Source organism: Thunnus maccoyii, chromosome 21, assembly GCF_910596095.1.
Source record: "Thunnus maccoyii chromosome 21, fThuMac1.1, whole genome shotgun sequence".
Classification (NCBI taxonomy): Eukaryota; Metazoa; Chordata; class Actinopteri; order Scombriformes; family Scombridae; genus Thunnus; species Thunnus maccoyii.
The window spans coordinates 7,624,969-7,643,897 of record NC_056553.1 but is presented as its reverse complement, the minus strand read 5'-3'; the positions used below and the strand labels follow the sequence as shown (position 1 = coordinate 7,643,897).

Genomic DNA, 18,929 nt, shown 5'->3' with positions numbered 1-18,929 from the left:
TAAAATAGCACCAAATGTCACAATAACAAGACTTCAAAAAGAAGTCTAAATTGTGTTTAAAATAAAATATCCAGACAAATTAATCTGCTTTATGAAAATTTTATTTGAGGCTTAGATTATCACATGCAAACACCACTCTATCCACAGGCAGAGAGGGTGAGAAAGCCTTAGTACATATTTCAGTAGAAAGGTAAACTATTATTTTATTAAAACATAATGGCTCTGGAAAGGTTAGTGCTATTGCAGATGCAAATCTTTGTAAATATGATATCATATTCTATATTAACACATGGAAATGCAATTAAAATATTGCATTTTAATCATCTGAACTGTACAGCTATTGTATACAATTTAATATCGATCTCACTGCTTTTGCAAACAGTTCATGATCACTATCACTCAGACAAAAATCTCTCCACAAACATGTTACTACATCACACATTTAAAATGATACAACATAGAAAAACGTGACGGCGTAAACGACACATACAGAGACGAGTGTTTATGCGTTAATAATCAGATAGCTGAGCAGGAACTGAGGCGGTGACTGTCGGATGGAGATTCTCACCACCTCATAGTTTGCTACAGTAGGTCGAGTGATTTTTTTAAAAATATTAATTTGGTCCAATACTGGAACAGGTACGCTACAATATGTCAGTGTAGGAAACCATAATGCCACTTATAAATGTATCTTACGATGTTGAGGCAGTTTTTCTATTTGGAAATAAAACAGGAAGTGGACGCTGAATCGGACCACTGTGACCAAAAAGCACAGACTGATATGCAGTAGGACAGGCAATGAAAACACATCTGAAACCTATACACAACATTTAGCAGTCACTTTAAACATAAACCTCACTTATACAGCTGAAATCAGGCCAGAAACGCCTTCATTGTAACTGTTGCTAAAAGCAATAAATATTAACTTATTCTCAGAATTAAAAAGAATCTGACACGATATATAATTACATTCAATCCTCCCTTCTAAACTAGTTGTTACAACGTTTTTTTATTTTAGCAGCATTGCCTGGGCAACTAATGAAAGTGAAAATTTATAACCACATCAAGCATTATGCTCAAAAACAACAAATGATGAGGCCCATTTTTTTGTGCAACAAAGCCTTAGTTATTATAGAAATCATTGAGAAGCGACTGTAGTTGGTCTATAAACACTCTGACAGGATCTCAACCGTTTCTCTCCTGACACAAAACCAGTTCATACAGAGAAAAAGACTCCAGTAGGATGGTATCATCATCATCATCATCATCATCATCATCAAAAAGGTTGTGTAAGCCCCGTACATTCATATTTCTTATTGATTCCACATCCACAGTACCACACACACACACACACACTTGAGAGATCTCTTAACTCTCACTCATTACTCTTGGTGCCTTCTTCATAGTGCAAAAGCAAATTACTGGGCTGTGGGTCTAAGCAGGGGGGAGTTACAGCCATTAGCAACCCAACCAAAGACATTTAGAGGACTCTTCTTTATGTCCATGGGTGTTTGGATGTGAGCGGTTTCAGTTGATTCGTCTATGAAAAAGAAAAAAAAAGCATTTTCAATTTAATATTGCATGCTTAAAAAATGCATTACATTAATTTCACACTCTTTTTTCTGTAAAAAGAAAAGAGTACCTTCTCCTCCTCTGCAGGTATAGGCGGATAAGCCACTGGACCACAAATGGCCAAATCACAGCGAAGGCCAAACTGGTTGGAGAAATGTCAAAAGGCCACCAGGATGGTTTCTAGAAAATAAAGAGTTTAAAGAATGAATAACAAGAACAATCGGTATTATTTAAATTAAACTCGTCAAAGTGGTTAAAACGATGTATAAATCATCGGTTTACCTGACTCTTCTTATTCACTGGCGGTGCTGCATAAGTAGGAGACAGAGCCACTGATCTTGCCTGGAAAAGGAAGAAATTGGAAAAGGAAGGTCAGTAAACTTTTGTAAAAAAAAAAAAAAAAACAGGAAAAGATAAACATTTGATCCATCCTTCCTTCCTGTTGTTTAATGTGTCAAAGTACAAAGTGCTTATCTGCTCTACTTCTCATCTAGGTACTGAAATCACACCTTCACGGAATCAATATTCATTTTGTGAACTCTGCTGCGCCGTTTTATGTCTATTAGACACAGTCTGTTAGAAATGACTTTTACATTGAGTCAGATTTTAATCATGTCATTAATCAAAAAATAATATGGTTGCTGAAGCTGCGTGGAGCTGAAAGGTTAATTCACTAGACAGCCTCTCTACACTGAAGTTATTACTACTACAACAGCTAATAGATCATTTTAAATAAAACACATTTCTGTATAAACTGCCAACATGCAGACTTATTACTAACTTCATATGATCAGCATGCACCAAACTTTTAGGAATCAGCTGTTTAGTCAACTATTATTAGATTATCTGCCCCTGTAACTAGATTTTTATATTAAACAGGGAACTAAAGTATGCAAAAGTGAGACAATTAGAGCTGCAGCTGTTCTGAAGCTAAATGCATTTATTGTAAGCCAGTTAAATTAATGCATTTTACAACTTTTTAATTATATCATTAAAGCAGACAGTGAATTCACACACTGCGAGATTTATTTCAGATGAAAGAACGTTAACCACCACTTTCACTTCCTATCCAACCACAGAAACTAGTCTCACGTAGTTCAAAGCAGTTCTCTATTTCATATATAACTCTATGTGAATGCTTCCTGTTCTGTGCAACACAAACCATCCTAACATATGAGAACTGTAATATAATCCAAGATAAATTATGATTAGGCTTTAGAGCAGCACTTGAAATGACCTCCTGTATAACTGGATGACTTTGGTGTCTCTGTTGTCATCACTTAAAAATTCAGTTTTTGGGCAAATTCTCAGTGAATGAGGGGACAGACTGGTCTGACCTGTGTAGCAGTGAGAGCCTCCAGGGTGTGCAGCCTCTCCAGAACGCTCTGCATGTCCTCTTGCAGTCTGGCCAACGCCACGACGATCTGCTCGTTCAGGCTCCCCGCGGGTGTTACTGCTCCTCCCCAGTTGCCCCCATCACCGTCTCCACCCCCGTGCATGGGCACCAGAGCTCCAGAGCCGAGGCCTGGAGACCTAGAGCCTAAAAACACAGGAATTAATATATTTATGTGTCGCTGGAGAGTCAAAAAAAAAAATGCCAAAAAGACAAACAGAGCTACAAGATAATTTCACTAGATCACTAAAAACTGATTTATACTGGAAGCATCATGATCAACAGGTTTTCAAGTCAATTCACCTCCTACAATACTGGACAACCTGGGAAAAAATATTGTTGACCATGAAATCTGTTGCAGCAATGTGCCATTTATCTTATTTCAATTATTTTTACAACTTAAGGCATTAAAATCTACAAAAAACACTGGTTGGGGAGCAGTTGCATTTAGAGCTGCAACAATCAGTCAATTAATCGGTCAGTCAGTCGACAGAAAAATGATCATCAACTATTTTGATAAATCAATCAATTGTTTTAAGTCATTTTTTAAAGAAATAAAATACTAAAATTCTCTGGTTCCAGCTTCTAAAATGTGAATATTTGTTTTTTTTAGTCTTCTATGACAGTAAACTGAATATCTTTGGGTGTGTTGGTTGGGACAAAACCAGAGATTTGAGGTTGCATCTTGAGGTCTGGGAAACAGTGATCGTCAATTTTCACCATTTTCTGACATTTTTAATTAATCGAGAAAATAACTGATTAATCAATAATTAAAATAGTTAGTTTCAGCCCTATTTGCATCCATGGTTGGGGTCAATGGTGTAATCTCTGAAGTGATTCAAATGACGTTATCCTTTTAAGTTTCAGTAAATGCTACAGAATATGAAGCAAACTGCCAAAAAAAAAAAAAGAAAACAAACATGGCTGCCGTCCTCAGAACGTCATGTGTGCAGACCACAAACACACCAAAGTTCTCGGAGTATAAACAGAGAGCAGCCTCACCCCTCCCTCGTCTGACCAAGGAGCTGTCCGGCATATCCACATTCAGCCTCTGTCTCTGGGACATCGTTCCACCGGTGTCCCCGTCTTCTCCTCCGCACCTGATGACCTGCGGTGGACCTACGACATCCTCGTGGGTCTCGTGATCTAGAGGCGGCAGGACGTGGTTCTCCTCCTCGTCCAGCTCATCCAGAGAGCGGTTATGCTCTGAGCTCTGGAGAACATTTACGTTAAAATTATTATTATACCACTGCATACGACATAATCCCTTTTTTTCCAGACCAGTTTTAAAAATTGCTACTTGCCTCCTCCTGGCCAAACTGGTCCACAGAATCACAATAGACTTCACTGTCTGAGTCACTGGCGAGGTGGACAGGACCAGACACATCTACAGTGAGATCTGAGAATACAAAAGGGGGGAAAAAAACAGGCTCAGACTCACCCTGTATTGTAATGTAGAGCTAACGGCACTGTAATTAACAGACTGACATGGAGGGAAGGCAGCGTTCACTTAATTTGGGCCTTTGTGTGCTGTTTCAACAGAGCCATTCATTCTCCGTTGAAACTGTCCCAGGAGCAGCTGATGTGTGAAGTGTTAAGATTCAGTGTTCAGAGTTGTGTCACAGCTCGAGGAATGAAGCTTAGCAGATTATCTGATCACATGGTCCGCAGACACACACTAGCACAGGCAGCCACAGGCAGCGGGGTGAGGCGAGTGCGGAGTCCTCGGTAACCATTTTGAAATGTTTGGTGGACATAATGAGTGTCGATTGAAAACAGAACATTCCAACATCATTACACCGGCTGTATTGTGTTTTTTCCTACCTGCGTGGTGGCCGTTGAGCAGAGGTTCGCAGGCTGAACTCTCCTGGGAGTCGTCGCCGTTCAGGGCGGCCCTGGAGTGACTCCCGTTGGTCATGTGGGCGACCCCGTTAGCCACTTTACCGTTTGACAGGGGCGCCTTGTGTCTCCTGGCTGAACTTTTCTTCTTTGGCTGTGAAGCTGTTGATTTTTTATCTGAAATAAAAAGGACAACAAAAAAATCTAAATGTTCTTCTGGTGATATTTTCTAACAATAACACCCACTTCAAAATAGTTTCTCAGGTAGTTTTTATTACCTTTTCTGACTTCTCTTATTGGTACTTCCTCTTCCTCCTCCTCCTCCTCCTCCTCATCTTCCTCTTGTGGTTCTTCCTCTGACCTTTCCCTGACTTCCTTTGATTTGAGCCTAGCAGGCCGAGTCTCCAGAGTGCCGTTCATTTCCATGGTTCTGACGATGCTCTTTGCGACGCTCTTTGACGGCATTGAATTCAGCATCGTACCGAATCCTGCATCACAAAACAGATTTTATTACAAGATCGTAACACTGAAAGATAAATGCTTCTTTAAAACGGTTCATAATACTTTTTCCACATACTAATTGAAATCAAAACAACACCATTTTTATGGGAGAATCTCGACGGACCCCTATGACCTGCGAGGTGACCCCGTGTCTAGACAGCAAACGTAGCGTGAGCAGCACGTCAGCAGAGCAGCAGTAGGAGTGTGTGCTCTGTCTGTGTGTCTACACTGAAAGTGTTCAGGTGCAGCATTGAGCATAAATATAACACACATGACTGTAGTGACGCGCGTACAACGGTGGAAAACACACTTGAAGCGTAAATGAAGCTTAAGGTCGTGGTTACGCCCGTGACACACGGCTGAGACGGAGCCGCTGCAGATAGCTGCATAGATTAAAATGAGAGTGTGTCTGTTGCGTGTGACGTGCGCATGAAAAACTGTCTAGACACGCTTACTGTCTAGACACGGAGTGAGAGTCATGTGACTGCGTAGCTGAACTATGATGACCGCTAGCATGTTCACTGCCAGCTGAGCACTACTGAATGTGGAGCTGTTGTCTAACGGACGATACTGACATTGAGAAACTGAGAACTAACTTAATTTGAAGCAATCCTTATGTAGTCTGTATGTATACAGATTAATTGATAAAATTTTACTGTTTTATTTTAATCTATTTATTTTGTGTAGTGTTTATAATTTTTTGACTTGTGTCTTTTATTACTTATATTTTCTTTTATTGTTGTCTTATTCAATTAATTATTTTAAGTAGGTTTTATTAAATTGTTTCTTCTTGATCTATTATTATCATCTTTTATTATTTATTTATTTACTTTTGCATTTTATAAGCCACCTTTCTGGTATTTTACTTGTATCTATCTCCACATTTACCATCCTGTGTGTTTGTCAATCACTTGTAAAGCACTTTGAATTATATTTGGATTGTATGAAGGGTGCTATATAAATAAATTGATGATCGATCGATTATGTAGTTTTGAAAATAATATTAACTACCCATTATGTTTGGATAAATATTCAGAACGGATATAATGTCACATTTTGGTGGGAAGTTGGCTGCAACATGTCTTTGGTTTGTTTCTCTCATGATAATCATTTTATCATTGCATCGTTAAAATCACTATTTGACAAAACTAAATATTGATGAAAGAATTAAGAAACATAACAAGTTTTTTAAAGCTTTGCTGTAGAGTTTTACTAAATTTCCAGTGACAGTTGTATCATAGTTTACTTTCTCCTACAATACAAACAGATGAGCTATCAAGGCTTAACTGTTCCCGTCGTTCACGTGACCCTCGTCCTGCAGGTTGTAGCGGTTCATCAAGTTTTCTCCTTTGTTTTTATAAGGCTAACAATCACAATTTAATAGTATCTGTTAACCAAGAGGATAGCTGTTTGGAGCTGAACAAAGTCTTCATGTAGTTTAAGTTCAGTGAATAAAACAGAGGATAAAATTTTCAGTGACGTAACATACACAAAACTTATCTGCAGTAAATGAAAGTCTGATAGCAACAGGAAACTCAAATGTACTCAGCCACATATTCTGTACTGCTACTTCAGCATGCGTTGCAAGATCACTAAATGACTACTAACTACAACACCAGACACATACTAAACTACTGTATTTTCACAGTGATGTACTTGCCTTCCAGTTGCCTAGCAAACTGTGTCAAACGGGCTGAGCATATGACAAGAGGCAAATTATAAAAAGGTTAAGCTCCACATGCTATATTTGACATCACAAAAAAAAAGCGAAAGATGAAGGAGTTCCACATATTGAGTAAAAACCTACCTGTGCTCAAGTCTGATATCTGAGTGATCTTCTTCTTCTCTTCGACCAGCTCGTAGAACGGGCCGAGGACCCGCAGTAGCTCCTCCACCTCGTCTGTCATGGGCATACCTTCCAGGATCTACACACAGCAAATACAGCAACAATTTACTCAAATTAATAAATCACTCTTAGAAGTGTTTGACATACAAATATAGAGGTCCTGTATGATCAAAATTCTATAAAAAGGACATTTTTATAAGTGAAAACATACCAGCTTCATTTCATCGACATAGGCAGCCATTGCTTCTTCTTTTGGCATATCTCCAAGAGAGTTCCATGCATCCCTGAATAATAATAAAAGTCATTAAAGATACATTATTATATCATTTTATAAAGTAAAATAAGCAAAGCTGTTCACAGTGTAAAGACTCTACAACATGAAAGTTGGTTTTGAGTACTCCTGCCCCACTTTTTATCTTTGTCAAGTTCATTTGAGGCCAATGTTTTCTTTGTTAGCTGAAAGTCAAAGGCTGACAGAGACTTTAACCATTCACTAGCAACTAAAGGCATTTCCTAAAATAAGTGTTTGTCTAATTTCCTGATACACTTGCAAAACCCCCACACAGTGTCACAGGACAACAAGAGAAACCGTCCAGCCTAGTGGGCGAGAGGTCACATTCCACATTTCAGTGCGCACCGAGTCCAGAGATCACCTAACACAACCTGAGACTGAGCAGCAGTTTACAGAGTAACACAAGGACAGAAAACCCAGTGGAGAGAACTGTGTGCTATCAGTGAGGGTGAAAAGCAACATGTTACGCAATGTGCACAAGTTAAACAGTGTTTTGGTTTAAACATTCAATGGTTTATTCATAGTATCATTTCATGATCTGTTTTTAAGAGTGTGGCAAGTGGGACTTGCCCCTAAAGGAAAATTAATCCAGTAAGTGCCAAGAATAATGAAACTGATTATATATCAGGACAGTGCAATAACATTTTCCTTGTTCATGCATATGTAGGAATCCAGTGCCTATTGGAACAGAGACAAAAACTAGATATTTCTTTTCGTCATTACCATTTAGCTTTGCCAACTGCATCCCAGAAGCCAGGTCGGGGTATATTGCACGCACCCACGGTGGCTTGTTTATAGTAACTGTAGAACTTGAGCATCATGTCATTGGAGGGCTGAAAGGGACCTGTGAGAAAGAAATGTTTATTATAAGAAAAGAGGATTTTTTTTTAACTGCTTGCTAAGCATTACTTCTACTGTTTTCTTTCTCTTGCAAATCAAGGATAGACTTTAAAGTCCCCCTCCACTCAAAAATCTGTTTTTCTTCTTCTTCCTACAGTTGGATGTTTGAGCTTCACTGTGCAGAATGATGTATGTGCAGAGTTTGACACTAGAGGCCTGTTTTCACATTCATCTTCAAAAAGTGGAAAGTTTCTCTGTGCTCGCTAAAAATCTGACTTTAAGGTGTGGTCCAAGAGCACGATTGGTGACATCGCAAATAGTTTGAAAGCCAATCCCAGTCCAATATTCAACTTGCGCAAGTGTGATGTGGAAACTTGAAGCCCCCAGTGCACATACAGTGAGAATGGACTTAACAATGAATTAGGAAACATGTTGTGTCCAGAGAAAATATATTTGCATATCTATATATTCTGTCATTTTTAAAGAGGGAGAAGGAGTAGGTGTCATTTTCAGGATTTTAGCAAGATAGTTTAACTTTTTTTGTGGAAAAAACATATCAGACTCATATTATTATTCAAAGTAGAGTATTTTTATATACATCTTAAAACAGTGGTTTGATAAGATTTTGTCCCAGGGTCCCTCATCTGATTTGATATTTACTTTTAAATGTTTTATTACAGAAAGTATATGAAACCAATGACCAAAACAGTCACACATTCTGGCATTGTGTTACTTTTGGAGGGTTTGATAGTGAAAATAAGTGATTCCCCTTTTCTGAGGATCCCCTGGAACCCTCTCAAGGACCCCCAGGGGTCCCTGGACCCCACTTTGGGAACCACTATCTTAAAAAGTGATTGTGTTACTGCATTGAGCTGGCAGTCTGCTCTGCTTACTGTCCGTAAAGTGGATTAAGCCTTTTAAATCGCAGACCAAGCTGTTGCACTGCACCACTGACACCATTCTGCCCGGAAGCCCCCCATGTTTAAAGCCGCTGGGTTGACTGGTTAAACTGGGTCTACATGACACTCACCATCTGGGGGTAAAGTCTTGATCACTTTCACGGCAGCGTCAAACCTCAGCCGAGTCAAACGGCTTTCATCTTCCAAGCTGACACTCTCCACCTCCATCGTGTCAACACAACACAGTCAACACAAAACCTGCAGACAGACAGTAAACAAAAACACCACTGCAACGTGAGAGACGTCAACAAAAAAAAAAAATAGGCTAAAGCGAACTTCTACTACGGCATTTTTTGTTCACTCTCGACGAAAAAATCAGTCATACAACGTCAAGGCGACGAGCTAAACTTATTAGCTAGTTACTGTTTCTAGCTTACAGTTCGTTATATGACCAGTAACCCACCAGTAGGAGGAGGTTGTGTATCTAGGACACATCTGGTATGCGTCACAGGGCTAAATAGTCCGTTATTTATGCTAAATGCTAACCATACATCCAAACTTTCGGTAGAAATACTCAAAACAAATGACACTAACCGTTAAATCCGCCGGCCTATCTGTTTGTCAGAAGGCGACCTGTCACTAGCACTCGACCAGACGCCATGAACAGCTAAATAAAGCCAGGCAGCGGTGTACTCTGGGAGTTGTAGTCTTCCACGGGTCGCCTACAAGCTCCACAATCCTCCGCGTCCACTAAAACGGTTAAGTGGAAATGTAGTTTCAAGTCAAGCATGCAGGTTTCAAGAAGAAACGAAAACAGTTTACTGAATAGACTGTAAATTAATTAAAAGGTGAGAAATATAAACTGTTATGTTATAATACTTTCATGGCATCGAGAATTCATTGCGAAAACTGAGTGTATCTACAGTTCAGTGTAAAACTATATATCCCAGCATGCTCTAGCAATGATCCAGTTTTTTCTCCAGTTGGGACGTTGATAGGCAGTCAGCGGAGAAAAGCAAGAGATCTCACTCTGTGTTTGTTTTCGAGTACAACTGCCTGCTGTGAGACATCTAGAGCTGAAACAATTAGGCGATTGACAGAAAAGTAAGTACTATTTAAGTATGAAACGATTTCAATAATCAATTGATTATTTAAGTTCTTAACTTTTAAAAGATTCTTTAAGTTCCAGCTTCTCAAATGTGAGGATTCACTTCTTTTCTTTGTCGATTATTAAACTGTCTTTGGGTTTTGATCTCTTCATCTGACGAAACAAAACATTGTTGACATTTAAATATGTCACTTTAGGGTTTGTGACAAAGATACACAGCCAAAAATGTACATTTTATGGTCAAAATTAGTATCTTCTACATTTCTACATAGTTCCAACATTATAATGTAAAGTCTATTCTAGTTTCACATATATTTCATATTAATTTAGAGTAAAAAACTGAACTGAGTCTAAGGATAGAAGATGTCATATGCTGTACAGATTGTGACAATTTTTTGATTAGTGATGGGCTATAGAGCTGCAACGATAAGCCAGTTAATCAATTAGTTGCCAACTATTAAAGTAATCAGCAACTATTCTGAAAATCAATTATTTGTTTGGAGTCATTTGGAGTCATGAAAAAACTTAAAAATTCCCTGATTCCAGCTTCTCAAATGTGAATATTTTCTAGTTTCTGTGATAGCAAACTGAGTAACTTAAGTTGTGGACTGTTGGTCGGGACAAAAGAAGACATTACAGGACGTTATCTTGGGCTTTTTGAAACACTGATCATCATTTTTCTGACATTATATTGACCAAAAAATTGATTCATTTAGAAAATAATTGACAGATTAATCGATAATGAAAATAATTAGTCAGTTGCAGCTCTATTAGGCTATTTCATCAAAGTTGACATGACTTGAAAAAACAATACTAGGGATACTGGTGACACAGTTTCAAAATTGCAGTTAATAATAATAATAATAATAACAATAACTATATTAATATAGCATCTAATAAAACAAAGTTACAAAGTGCTTTACAGTAAAAAAAAAAAGTAATTAATAAATCAAATCCAAAACAAAAAAATCAAGATAAAATAATCCAGAATAGTTACACAAATTACACGAATTGCCATCAGTTAAGAAAAAAGAAAAATAACATAAATAGAATAAATAAATAAAACATATACATACAATTAAAAAGGACAGTATAACATTTTTAAAGTGAAATACCACTACTACTCCTACCACTACTACTACCACTACTACTACTACTACTACTAATAATAATAATAATGATAATAATAATAATAATAATAATGATAATAATGATAATATGATCATATACTGAATAATAGTGATATAATCATACATATATAAAATGTTAATGAATGTTGTTGTGAAGTAGCACATTTGGCCTACAATTTTAATCTGGGCCCATTTTTTTCACTCTAGAGTGACTCCTCTTCCTTTACACAGACGATCTTTGTCTGGAGGTTACGCCAAAGCGAGGGCAGGAATCCCACAATAGCAGACGAAGGAGTTTTTCTTTTTTTTTTCCGAGGCAGAGCTGGGGCTGGTGGCTGTTTCAATCAAAGGGGAATCAGAGGGAAAGGGAGGCTCTGCGGAGAGATGTAAAGATGGCAGAGCTACAAATGTTGTTAGAGGAAGAGATCCCGGCCGGTAAAAGAGCGCTTGTGGAGAGTTACCAAAACCTCACCAGAGTAGCCGACTACTGCGAGACCAATTATGTCCAGGTAAGTGAGTGAGCCACCACGTTATCTTCAACCTTCTTTTTCTTTTTTCTTTTTTTTTTTTTGTTGTCGCGAAAAAGCTCGGGATTGAATGGTTTGTTGGGACAGGAAATGTGGATAAAAGAAACTGAATCCTCTCCGCCCAAAGCTGTAATAACAGTTTGATGACGAGGCTTTCAAATACTGTGGGATACTCGACCGCTTGTATCTGCTCACACCGTTGATCACATTTATTCCGTTTACACAGAGGGTGTGTCTACTTCTTTTTTCCCCCTTTTCTTTTTTTTTTTTTTATTACAGTGTCGTTTTAAAAAAACTGCTTTCACACTCTCATCGCTGATAGGGAGGGCCTGCGTGTTTTACAGCAGGTCACCGAACATGCATCAGCTGTTTGAAAAAAAGAAAATAGGTTTAATTTCATTTTGAGACCTCAAAGTGAAAGTTTCTGCAGTCTGTTCGCGTTAATTGATGCTGACACTGCCTCATAGTGTGCTCAACTAAAATGTCACAGCCTCTCTATGAGTCTATATGCATATTATAGTAACATAGCAGTCCATTACATACCATAAGGTCATTAAACTCACCATTTAATACCGCAGAAACAGCTTAATTCCCCATTGGGATGTTACAGGAACTACACTGGAAGTATATGGACTTATATACAGTTTATTATGCCACATTAAAATCTATTATATGCATGTGAATCTGTAGGATGTTGTTTGTTTTGAGTTTAATAAGCTTTTATGCTCATGTTGGTTAATTTAGTTGGGTTTGCAGGGTTGTGAGATAGTGGGAGGAATGTAAAGCCATTGTTAGTTGGTCAATAAAGGTTGGAAGTATTGATTTTTTTTTTTCCTCCCTCAACTTATTCATGGGAACAGATCTTGCTTGAATCAGTCTTCTGCTTCAGTCTTGTATATCTTGATGTAAAGCAGCTAATTTAATGTTGTGAAATCTTCTGTGTTTTGCTTTTTTAAAAAAAACAAAACTCTTATTTTGACGTAAATGTTTTGTTGTTGTGATGACATGATTATCACCATGACCACAGATGGCTGTTGTCTTTCTTTTTTTTTTTTTTCTTCAAATTTGGCACAGTGAAACATGTGGTGAGCCACTAGTGGAAAAAAAAAAAAAAGTCAGAGCGATCTTCCCGAGGACAAATTTAGTGACAAACAGCGGTGGTGAGAAGCGTTTTTTTTTTTTTTCAGCATATCAGCCTGCGAGGGTGTGTCCATTCCAGCTGTACTCCCCCAGGACTCCCTGTAATTTTGTTTTCTTCTCTTGTCCTCGCATGATTTGGCATTATGAGGCACAGCTCTGAAGCTTTGTGCCAGATATAGCCCACGCAAACAAATATAAGACAGCAGTTTTACCATCTCTGCCCCATCTTAGCCTAAAATGATGAAGCTTTTTTTTTTTCCCCCTCTCTCTTCCACTTTTGGTAGTCAGATGTGGCTTTATGTTTGACTTGTTTTGGATTTTATTCATCACAGCCAGCTGTAAAACCTTCTAGAAACTGATTTTTTCTATATCAACACAATATATTAACATCTGTATATAAAAGCAGAAATGATGCATGTTAAGTTATAAAAGCTAAATTTGATTTATGAGTTACTTTTAGAAGGATGGCAGTGAGATCATGAGCTGTCAAACATCCATCACTTTTGCTGATATTAAAGGACAAGTTCACGATTTTTTAAGTCTGTCTTTAAACAGCAGTCAGGTGCTCATGAATAGTGAAAGAGGTTTTTCTTGCTGTTTATTCTGGCTGTTTAAAGATCCCCTTCAAAATGTGCTTTCAATTTCAGCTTATATGAGGCTTCAGCAGTCTGAGTTAGTCATATCAAGTGGAAATCTGCCACATTTACAGTCTTTTTAGCATAAAAATTCCCTCTTTGTGTTTCCTCTTTCAGTGTTTCCCTGTTAAGCTACAGTGGAAAAATAGTAACAAAAAGAAGAACTTTGGCACTAAAGAGACTGTAACGTTGAAAGATATCTACTGGATTTGACTCATTTGGATGCTGAAGCTTCATATTAGCTTCAGATAAACTTTTAAATACATTTTTACACAGGAGGACTGTGGGTTTTGTCCCCCATCACTTACAGTGTAAGTGCATTATGAAGAGATCTTCTGATGGTCAGTATGAGCATAAATACAGACCAAAATATGTCCACAACAAAATCGGTCAAGTACTACAAGTTGGCATTAAATGTATGATCAAATTTGTTGTCTTGACTTATTCTTCAGTCAGATATTTCCTGGTTTAAATAAACGTTTATGCCGTTTTATTTTGACATTGTCATTATAAGGTTGCTTTTGTTTAGATAAAATTTAGCATTTGAGAACTTTAGTTTCTTTTGTTAGAAGAAAAAATGGTTAAAAAGTCTTGTTTTGGTACCAAAACTCAGGAGTCTGTCGATTATTTTCTCAGTCAATCAATTAGTGGTTTGGTCTGTAAAATGTCAGTAAATGGTGATAAATATTGATCACTGTTTCACAAAGCTGCAATCTGAAATGTCTTGTTTTGTCCACAATCCAAAGATATTCAGTTTACTGTCATAAAGGATCAAAGAAACCAGAAAATATTCACATTCAAGAAACTGGAACAAGAGAATTTTAGCATTAAAAAAAAGACTCAAAACGATTGATCGATTATCAAAATAGTTGCTTATTAGTTTTTTGTTGACTGACAGACTGATGAATGGACTAATCGTTGCAGCTCTGCTAGTAAACCTTTCAGCTTGAACTCTTTCTCACCCTTTTATGCAAACTTCTTGTGGTTTAACCTTTTCCTGCTTTTAACTTTTGAATCTCCTCTGATGATGTCATCGCTGGTTTTTATTTGCATTTTCCTCTCATATTTTCTTTTTTTCTTTTTTCTGTAAAGCACTTTATAACTGTTAAGAATACTGCTATATAAATAAAGTTTTATTATTATTTTTTATTACCAAAATTATAAGAATTCATTATTTTGTAGAGTTGGATACCAAAACCTATTACAGACTGTAATATGTCTGTAAAACAGAGTAATGAAAACTGTAATATTTAAAGTACTAAAGGTTCAATTATTTATTATTTTATTTAGTCAAAGTTCTTGTGCAGCTGCGTTTGTTCAGATAAAATGTGACATTTGAAAACTTTGACATTCTTTTGTTAAATGAAAAACGTGCAGGTTATAGATACTGAAACTCAGGTGTTGTGTGGAACATGTGTAAACAGTAGCCAGCATAGTTTTAAAGGTAGATACTGATGGTATTTCATTACTTATATCTGCTCATATTTTGTGCAGATATTAAAATTTAGACGTAGACTTATAATATGTCCATTTAAACTCTACAGGGACAATAAATGTCATGACAAACTGGAGTTGCATCCCTCTCAAACAAACAAAAATAAAAGCATGTTCAGAGCACTAGTGCTTGTTTCTTTTTCTTAAGAAATTAAGCATAAGTAGTAGTTCAGTGTCAAGGTTTAGTGTCTGTAAATCTGACTACTTTCATGCCAAATTGATGTGAAAAAATAGTCTTGTGTCCAAAAATCTCCACCCAGTAAAATGTGCAAATAAGATGCACAAAAAAATGACCTCACATGTCAACATCTTCATGCTGCTGTGATTTAAAGAGGAAGCTTTTCCAAGTTCTGGATGTTAACAAGCAAACATACAGTGTTTTATATAAAACCGATCAGCGTAAATGTTGGTAACTTAAACCCCGTGATAAGTTCTGTTCCATGCGCCTCACCGATTTGTGATTCTGTCCTTGTATTTCCCCAAAGCACCTTGTTTAAAGTGCTGACATAAAAAAAAAAAAAAAAAAGTAGGATTGTAAGCTTTTCAGCACACGTTGCGAGCTCAGTGAGACGCCGGTGTCGGACTAACAGTAGTGCACTTTTCATAAGCCTTCTCTGTCTGCTGTAGATACTCTCTCTCCCTGCCTCTCACACACACACACACACACATACACACACACACTCGCACACACACATATAAAACTGTGCACTCCCAGCTGAACCACACACATATCAACATGCCTCAGCTTGAATCGGCTCGTCCTTTTCAGCAGCACTCCTCCTTCACATTTCCATCCCCTCTTCCCTCTCTCTTTCTCTCTCTCTCTCTCTGTCTCTCTCTCTCTCTCTCTCTCTCTCTCTCTCTCTCTCTCTGTCTGTGTTCTTGTCATGGACGCTGCCGTGTTGTGAGTGTGTGTGTGTTTGCGGCTCAGCAGGCTGCGGCAGATGGTGAAAGCTCTCTTTTTAACCAAGGACAGATCACTGGCCCACTTTCACAACTTGATAGTGACTTTTGTTTGTCCAAGGGAGTGTTTTAAAGCGTGTGTGTGTGTGTGTGTGTGTGTGTGTTTCGGTGTGTATAGCGTATGACGCACTGACAGGTCAGAGTTATGTTTCCTGTTGCCCTGCTGACTCTGGATTGGTTCGCTGGAAATGCCTTCTCCGTGTCAGGAAGTGGCTTAATAATAGAGCCAGAAAACACAGTTTCATGTTAAGACGGTTGAGATTAATCTCATGTATCTGGTGTTTCGTATCATCCTGTTTATTGTAGTTATTTCAAATAATTCCACATATAAACTATTCCAGTCCCTTTTTTTTAAAATATGTTTTGCTGTCATTTTTTTATTCATGTCATTGATGCAAGTCAGCGCCATGTTTGTTTAACCTCTGTGACAAGGACGCATAAATGCAAAGTGGGCCACCTGGTCCTGCTGGCAGACCACACTGATGTCCTGTAGCTTTTTATAAAACCAATCATACATAAATTCAGCTTTTTATTAGCTGCTCTAAGGCTGTGTTTGATATTAGTTGAGCTGAAAGGATCAGTCTATTGATTGATTAGAGAATTAATCAGTTAGTCAGTTATAAACAGGAGAATCTGCTGCTTTTCTTTGTTACACATGATTATTAATTTGATATTTTTTGGGTTTTGGACTGTTAGTTGGACAAAACAAGCAAGTTGAAGACGTCACCTTTGGCTCTGAGAAGTTATGATGTTTTTTCCACCTTTTTTTAAAAAAATTTCATAGACAAAATGATGAATGGATTAAATAATCTACAGTTCAGTCAGTAGTGAAGATAATTGTTAGTTGCAGCTCTAGATGTTTGTTCTAATTGTGACGCTGAAAAGCTTAAAACCTCGTCACAAAACTTAGTAAAGATAAGAGATTAAAGCAGGAGTATCGTCAGCAGCCTTTTGGCACCAAATGTTTGATTTTTTTATTCGTAGTTTACTGAACTTTTTTTATTCTTTGAACAGATGACACTTAATTTAAACACACAATAAAATACATTTTCTTAACTTACAGCTGTAAATATTTTTTTTTTGTTAAATTTATATCCGTGAAATGTCATAAAACCGTAAAACTTCCCATCAAATATCGTCTGACCGACGGTCCAAAACTAGAGCCCTGCACGGGACTGTTTTCTTCATCTCTCTCCCGCCTACTCACGCTGGATTTCTGACCATTACCGCCCACTCCCACAATGTGTGTGTTCCACTCCCACCCGCACCCACAAACACCCTCCATGACTATTTCACACCACACAATAGAGCTCCATTGATCTCATATCCTCTCCCGTCCTGTTATTTTACTATGAAGTGTTATTGAAGAGATACATACCTGTCAGTAGTTATGTCCTATTACATTCATACTAGTGCAACTTATTCTATAGAGCTGCAAATCCTCACACTTTGCATTCGCTGTTGATCGACTAATTGATTGTTTCCATTCCAGTTAACTTTATACTGTATCAGTGCAAGAATGCTTATATGTGTCTGTTTGGCATTAAACAGCCCTTCACCATCACTCCACCTCCAAACCAGTTCATACCTGCTCTCATGCTATTCGTACCCATGTTGGTGATACATTTTTAGCTCTGTTATATGCAGTAATTCCCATACGTTTATTCAGTTAATTACTGAAAGTCTGACAAAAATTGAAAGTTTCAGATGATGCCCATCCCGATCATTTCTGCTTTACAGATGGCGTACAGTAAGAAGGAACAGGGAAATGGAAGTGTGATGTTATGTGGCAGACATAGAGGTCATGAGCCGATTCAAACCCCCAGTGTTGCAAGCTCAGGACATGTGACTGAGCCTGCTGAGCCAGCATGATGCCCACTTGTGTTTTTTTTGGACTAGAACAGAGAAGTTCTGGCTGCTCCTAAATGAGCAGTTTTGAATTATGGTATATTATTTCACTGCACATGGATAGCATCCCCCCCCCCATCTGACAGGAGAATGCAGAGCGTCAATTAAGAGTTTGATGCAAAGGGAAAGAGAGAGAGAGATGTCCTCTTTATGTCCTGGTCGTGTAACCTTGATGTACCTGTTCTGGGCTGTTTTTCCCAGGAGAATCAATGTGAGTTTTTACCCTGGAAGAGAGCCAGTCTCGTCTGAAGGTGATAAATATTGCGTTTTTTTTTCAACAAAAAACCACCGCTCTGTCTCTCTGGGTTACTCTGAGTCCTCGTTTCCTGTCCTTCTTTCTCTGACTCTCGCTCTCTCTCTCTCTCTCTCTCTCTCTCTCTCTCTCTCTCTGTGTGTGTGTGCGGAGTGGCCTGGTTTTTCTCCCACCATGGAGAGGCCTAGCGGCTCTCAGCCTACCAGCCAGGCCCATTCATCCTTTTTGACCACCTGTCACTCCTCCCCCTCAGCTGAGTGGGGTTGGTTTGGTCCAGACTGTAAGACTGATACGTTAAGTCTGGTTAAAACGTAGGAGTCTCAGAAATTGGTTGCTCACTGTTTGGGATTAAAATTGTCTGCTTTTTCCAGTTAATTTCCAGCCTTTTAATGGATTATTCTTACTGCTCCTTTCTAAACAGGAAAGAGAAACCTCCTCCAACAATCAGGTCATCTGAAGAATAGATTAACGTTTGTGTTTGTTTATCAGTTAACTGTGTCGCCTCAGGTACAGAACTGACTTTCTGCTTTTGGACAAACCAATTACCAAATCATTCGGGGAAAGGTTAATGAGTTTTGTCCATGTGTAA

At 38.0% G+C, this 18,929-nt stretch overlaps 2 protein-coding genes across 11 annotated transcripts in view; one reads left to right on the top strand and one right to left on the bottom strand.

The window, feature by feature from the left end:
• Positions 1–83: 83 nt before the first annotated feature.
• Positions 84–10,004, bottom strand: acbd5a (acyl-CoA binding domain containing 5a). Its single transcript, XM_042398967.1, has 13 exons — positions 9,777–10,004; positions 9,314–9,440; positions 8,167–8,287; positions 7,363–7,435; positions 7,113–7,230; positions 5,083–5,292; positions 4,790–4,981; positions 4,270–4,364; positions 3,968–4,178; positions 2,910–3,112; positions 1,855–1,914; positions 1,643–1,752; positions 84–1,540 (listed from the first exon to the last, which is right to left on the bottom strand). The coding sequence occupies exons 2-13, from the start codon at positions 9,408–9,410 to the stop codon at positions 1,528–1,530; spliced, it is 1,503 nt and encodes a 500-aa protein (XP_042254901.1). The 5' UTR covers positions 9,411–9,440; positions 9,777–10,004; the 3' UTR covers positions 84–1,527.
• Positions 10,005–10,162: 158 nt separating this feature from the next.
• Positions 10,163–18,929, top strand: part of abi1a (abl-interactor 1a) — a 53,201-nt gene continuing 44,434 nt past the window's right edge. For 2 of the 10 annotated variants that reach the window (XM_042398964.1, XM_042398961.1), the window contains exons 1-2: positions 10,179–10,286; positions 11,652–11,929. In XM_042398964.1, coding sequence (XP_042254898.1) covers positions 11,813–11,929 — 117 coding nt within the window. In that variant the 5' untranslated portion in view covers positions 10,179–10,286; positions 11,652–11,812. Of the gene's footprint in view, positions 10,287–11,627; positions 11,930–18,929 lie in introns of all 10 variants that reach the window. The other 8 variants (XM_042398966.1, XM_042398963.1, XM_042398958.1 and 5 more) reach the window with 7 other exon arrangements.

Bases quoted from the DNA above. Each gene is read 5' to 3' on its own strand.
- acbd5a (XM_042398967.1), bottom strand. From the start codon at position 9,410: ATGGAGGTGGAGAGTGTCAGCTTGGAAGATGAAAGCCGTTTGACTCGG. The intron at 7,436-8,166 runs GTAATGACGAAA...ATTATTATTCAG, and splicing joins GCAGTTGGCAAAGCTAAATG to GGATGCATGGAACTCTCTTG. The intron at 1,915-2,909 runs GTCAGACCAGTC...TTCCTTTTCCAG, and splicing joins AGGCTCTCACTGCTACACAG to GCAAGATCAGTGGCTCTGTC.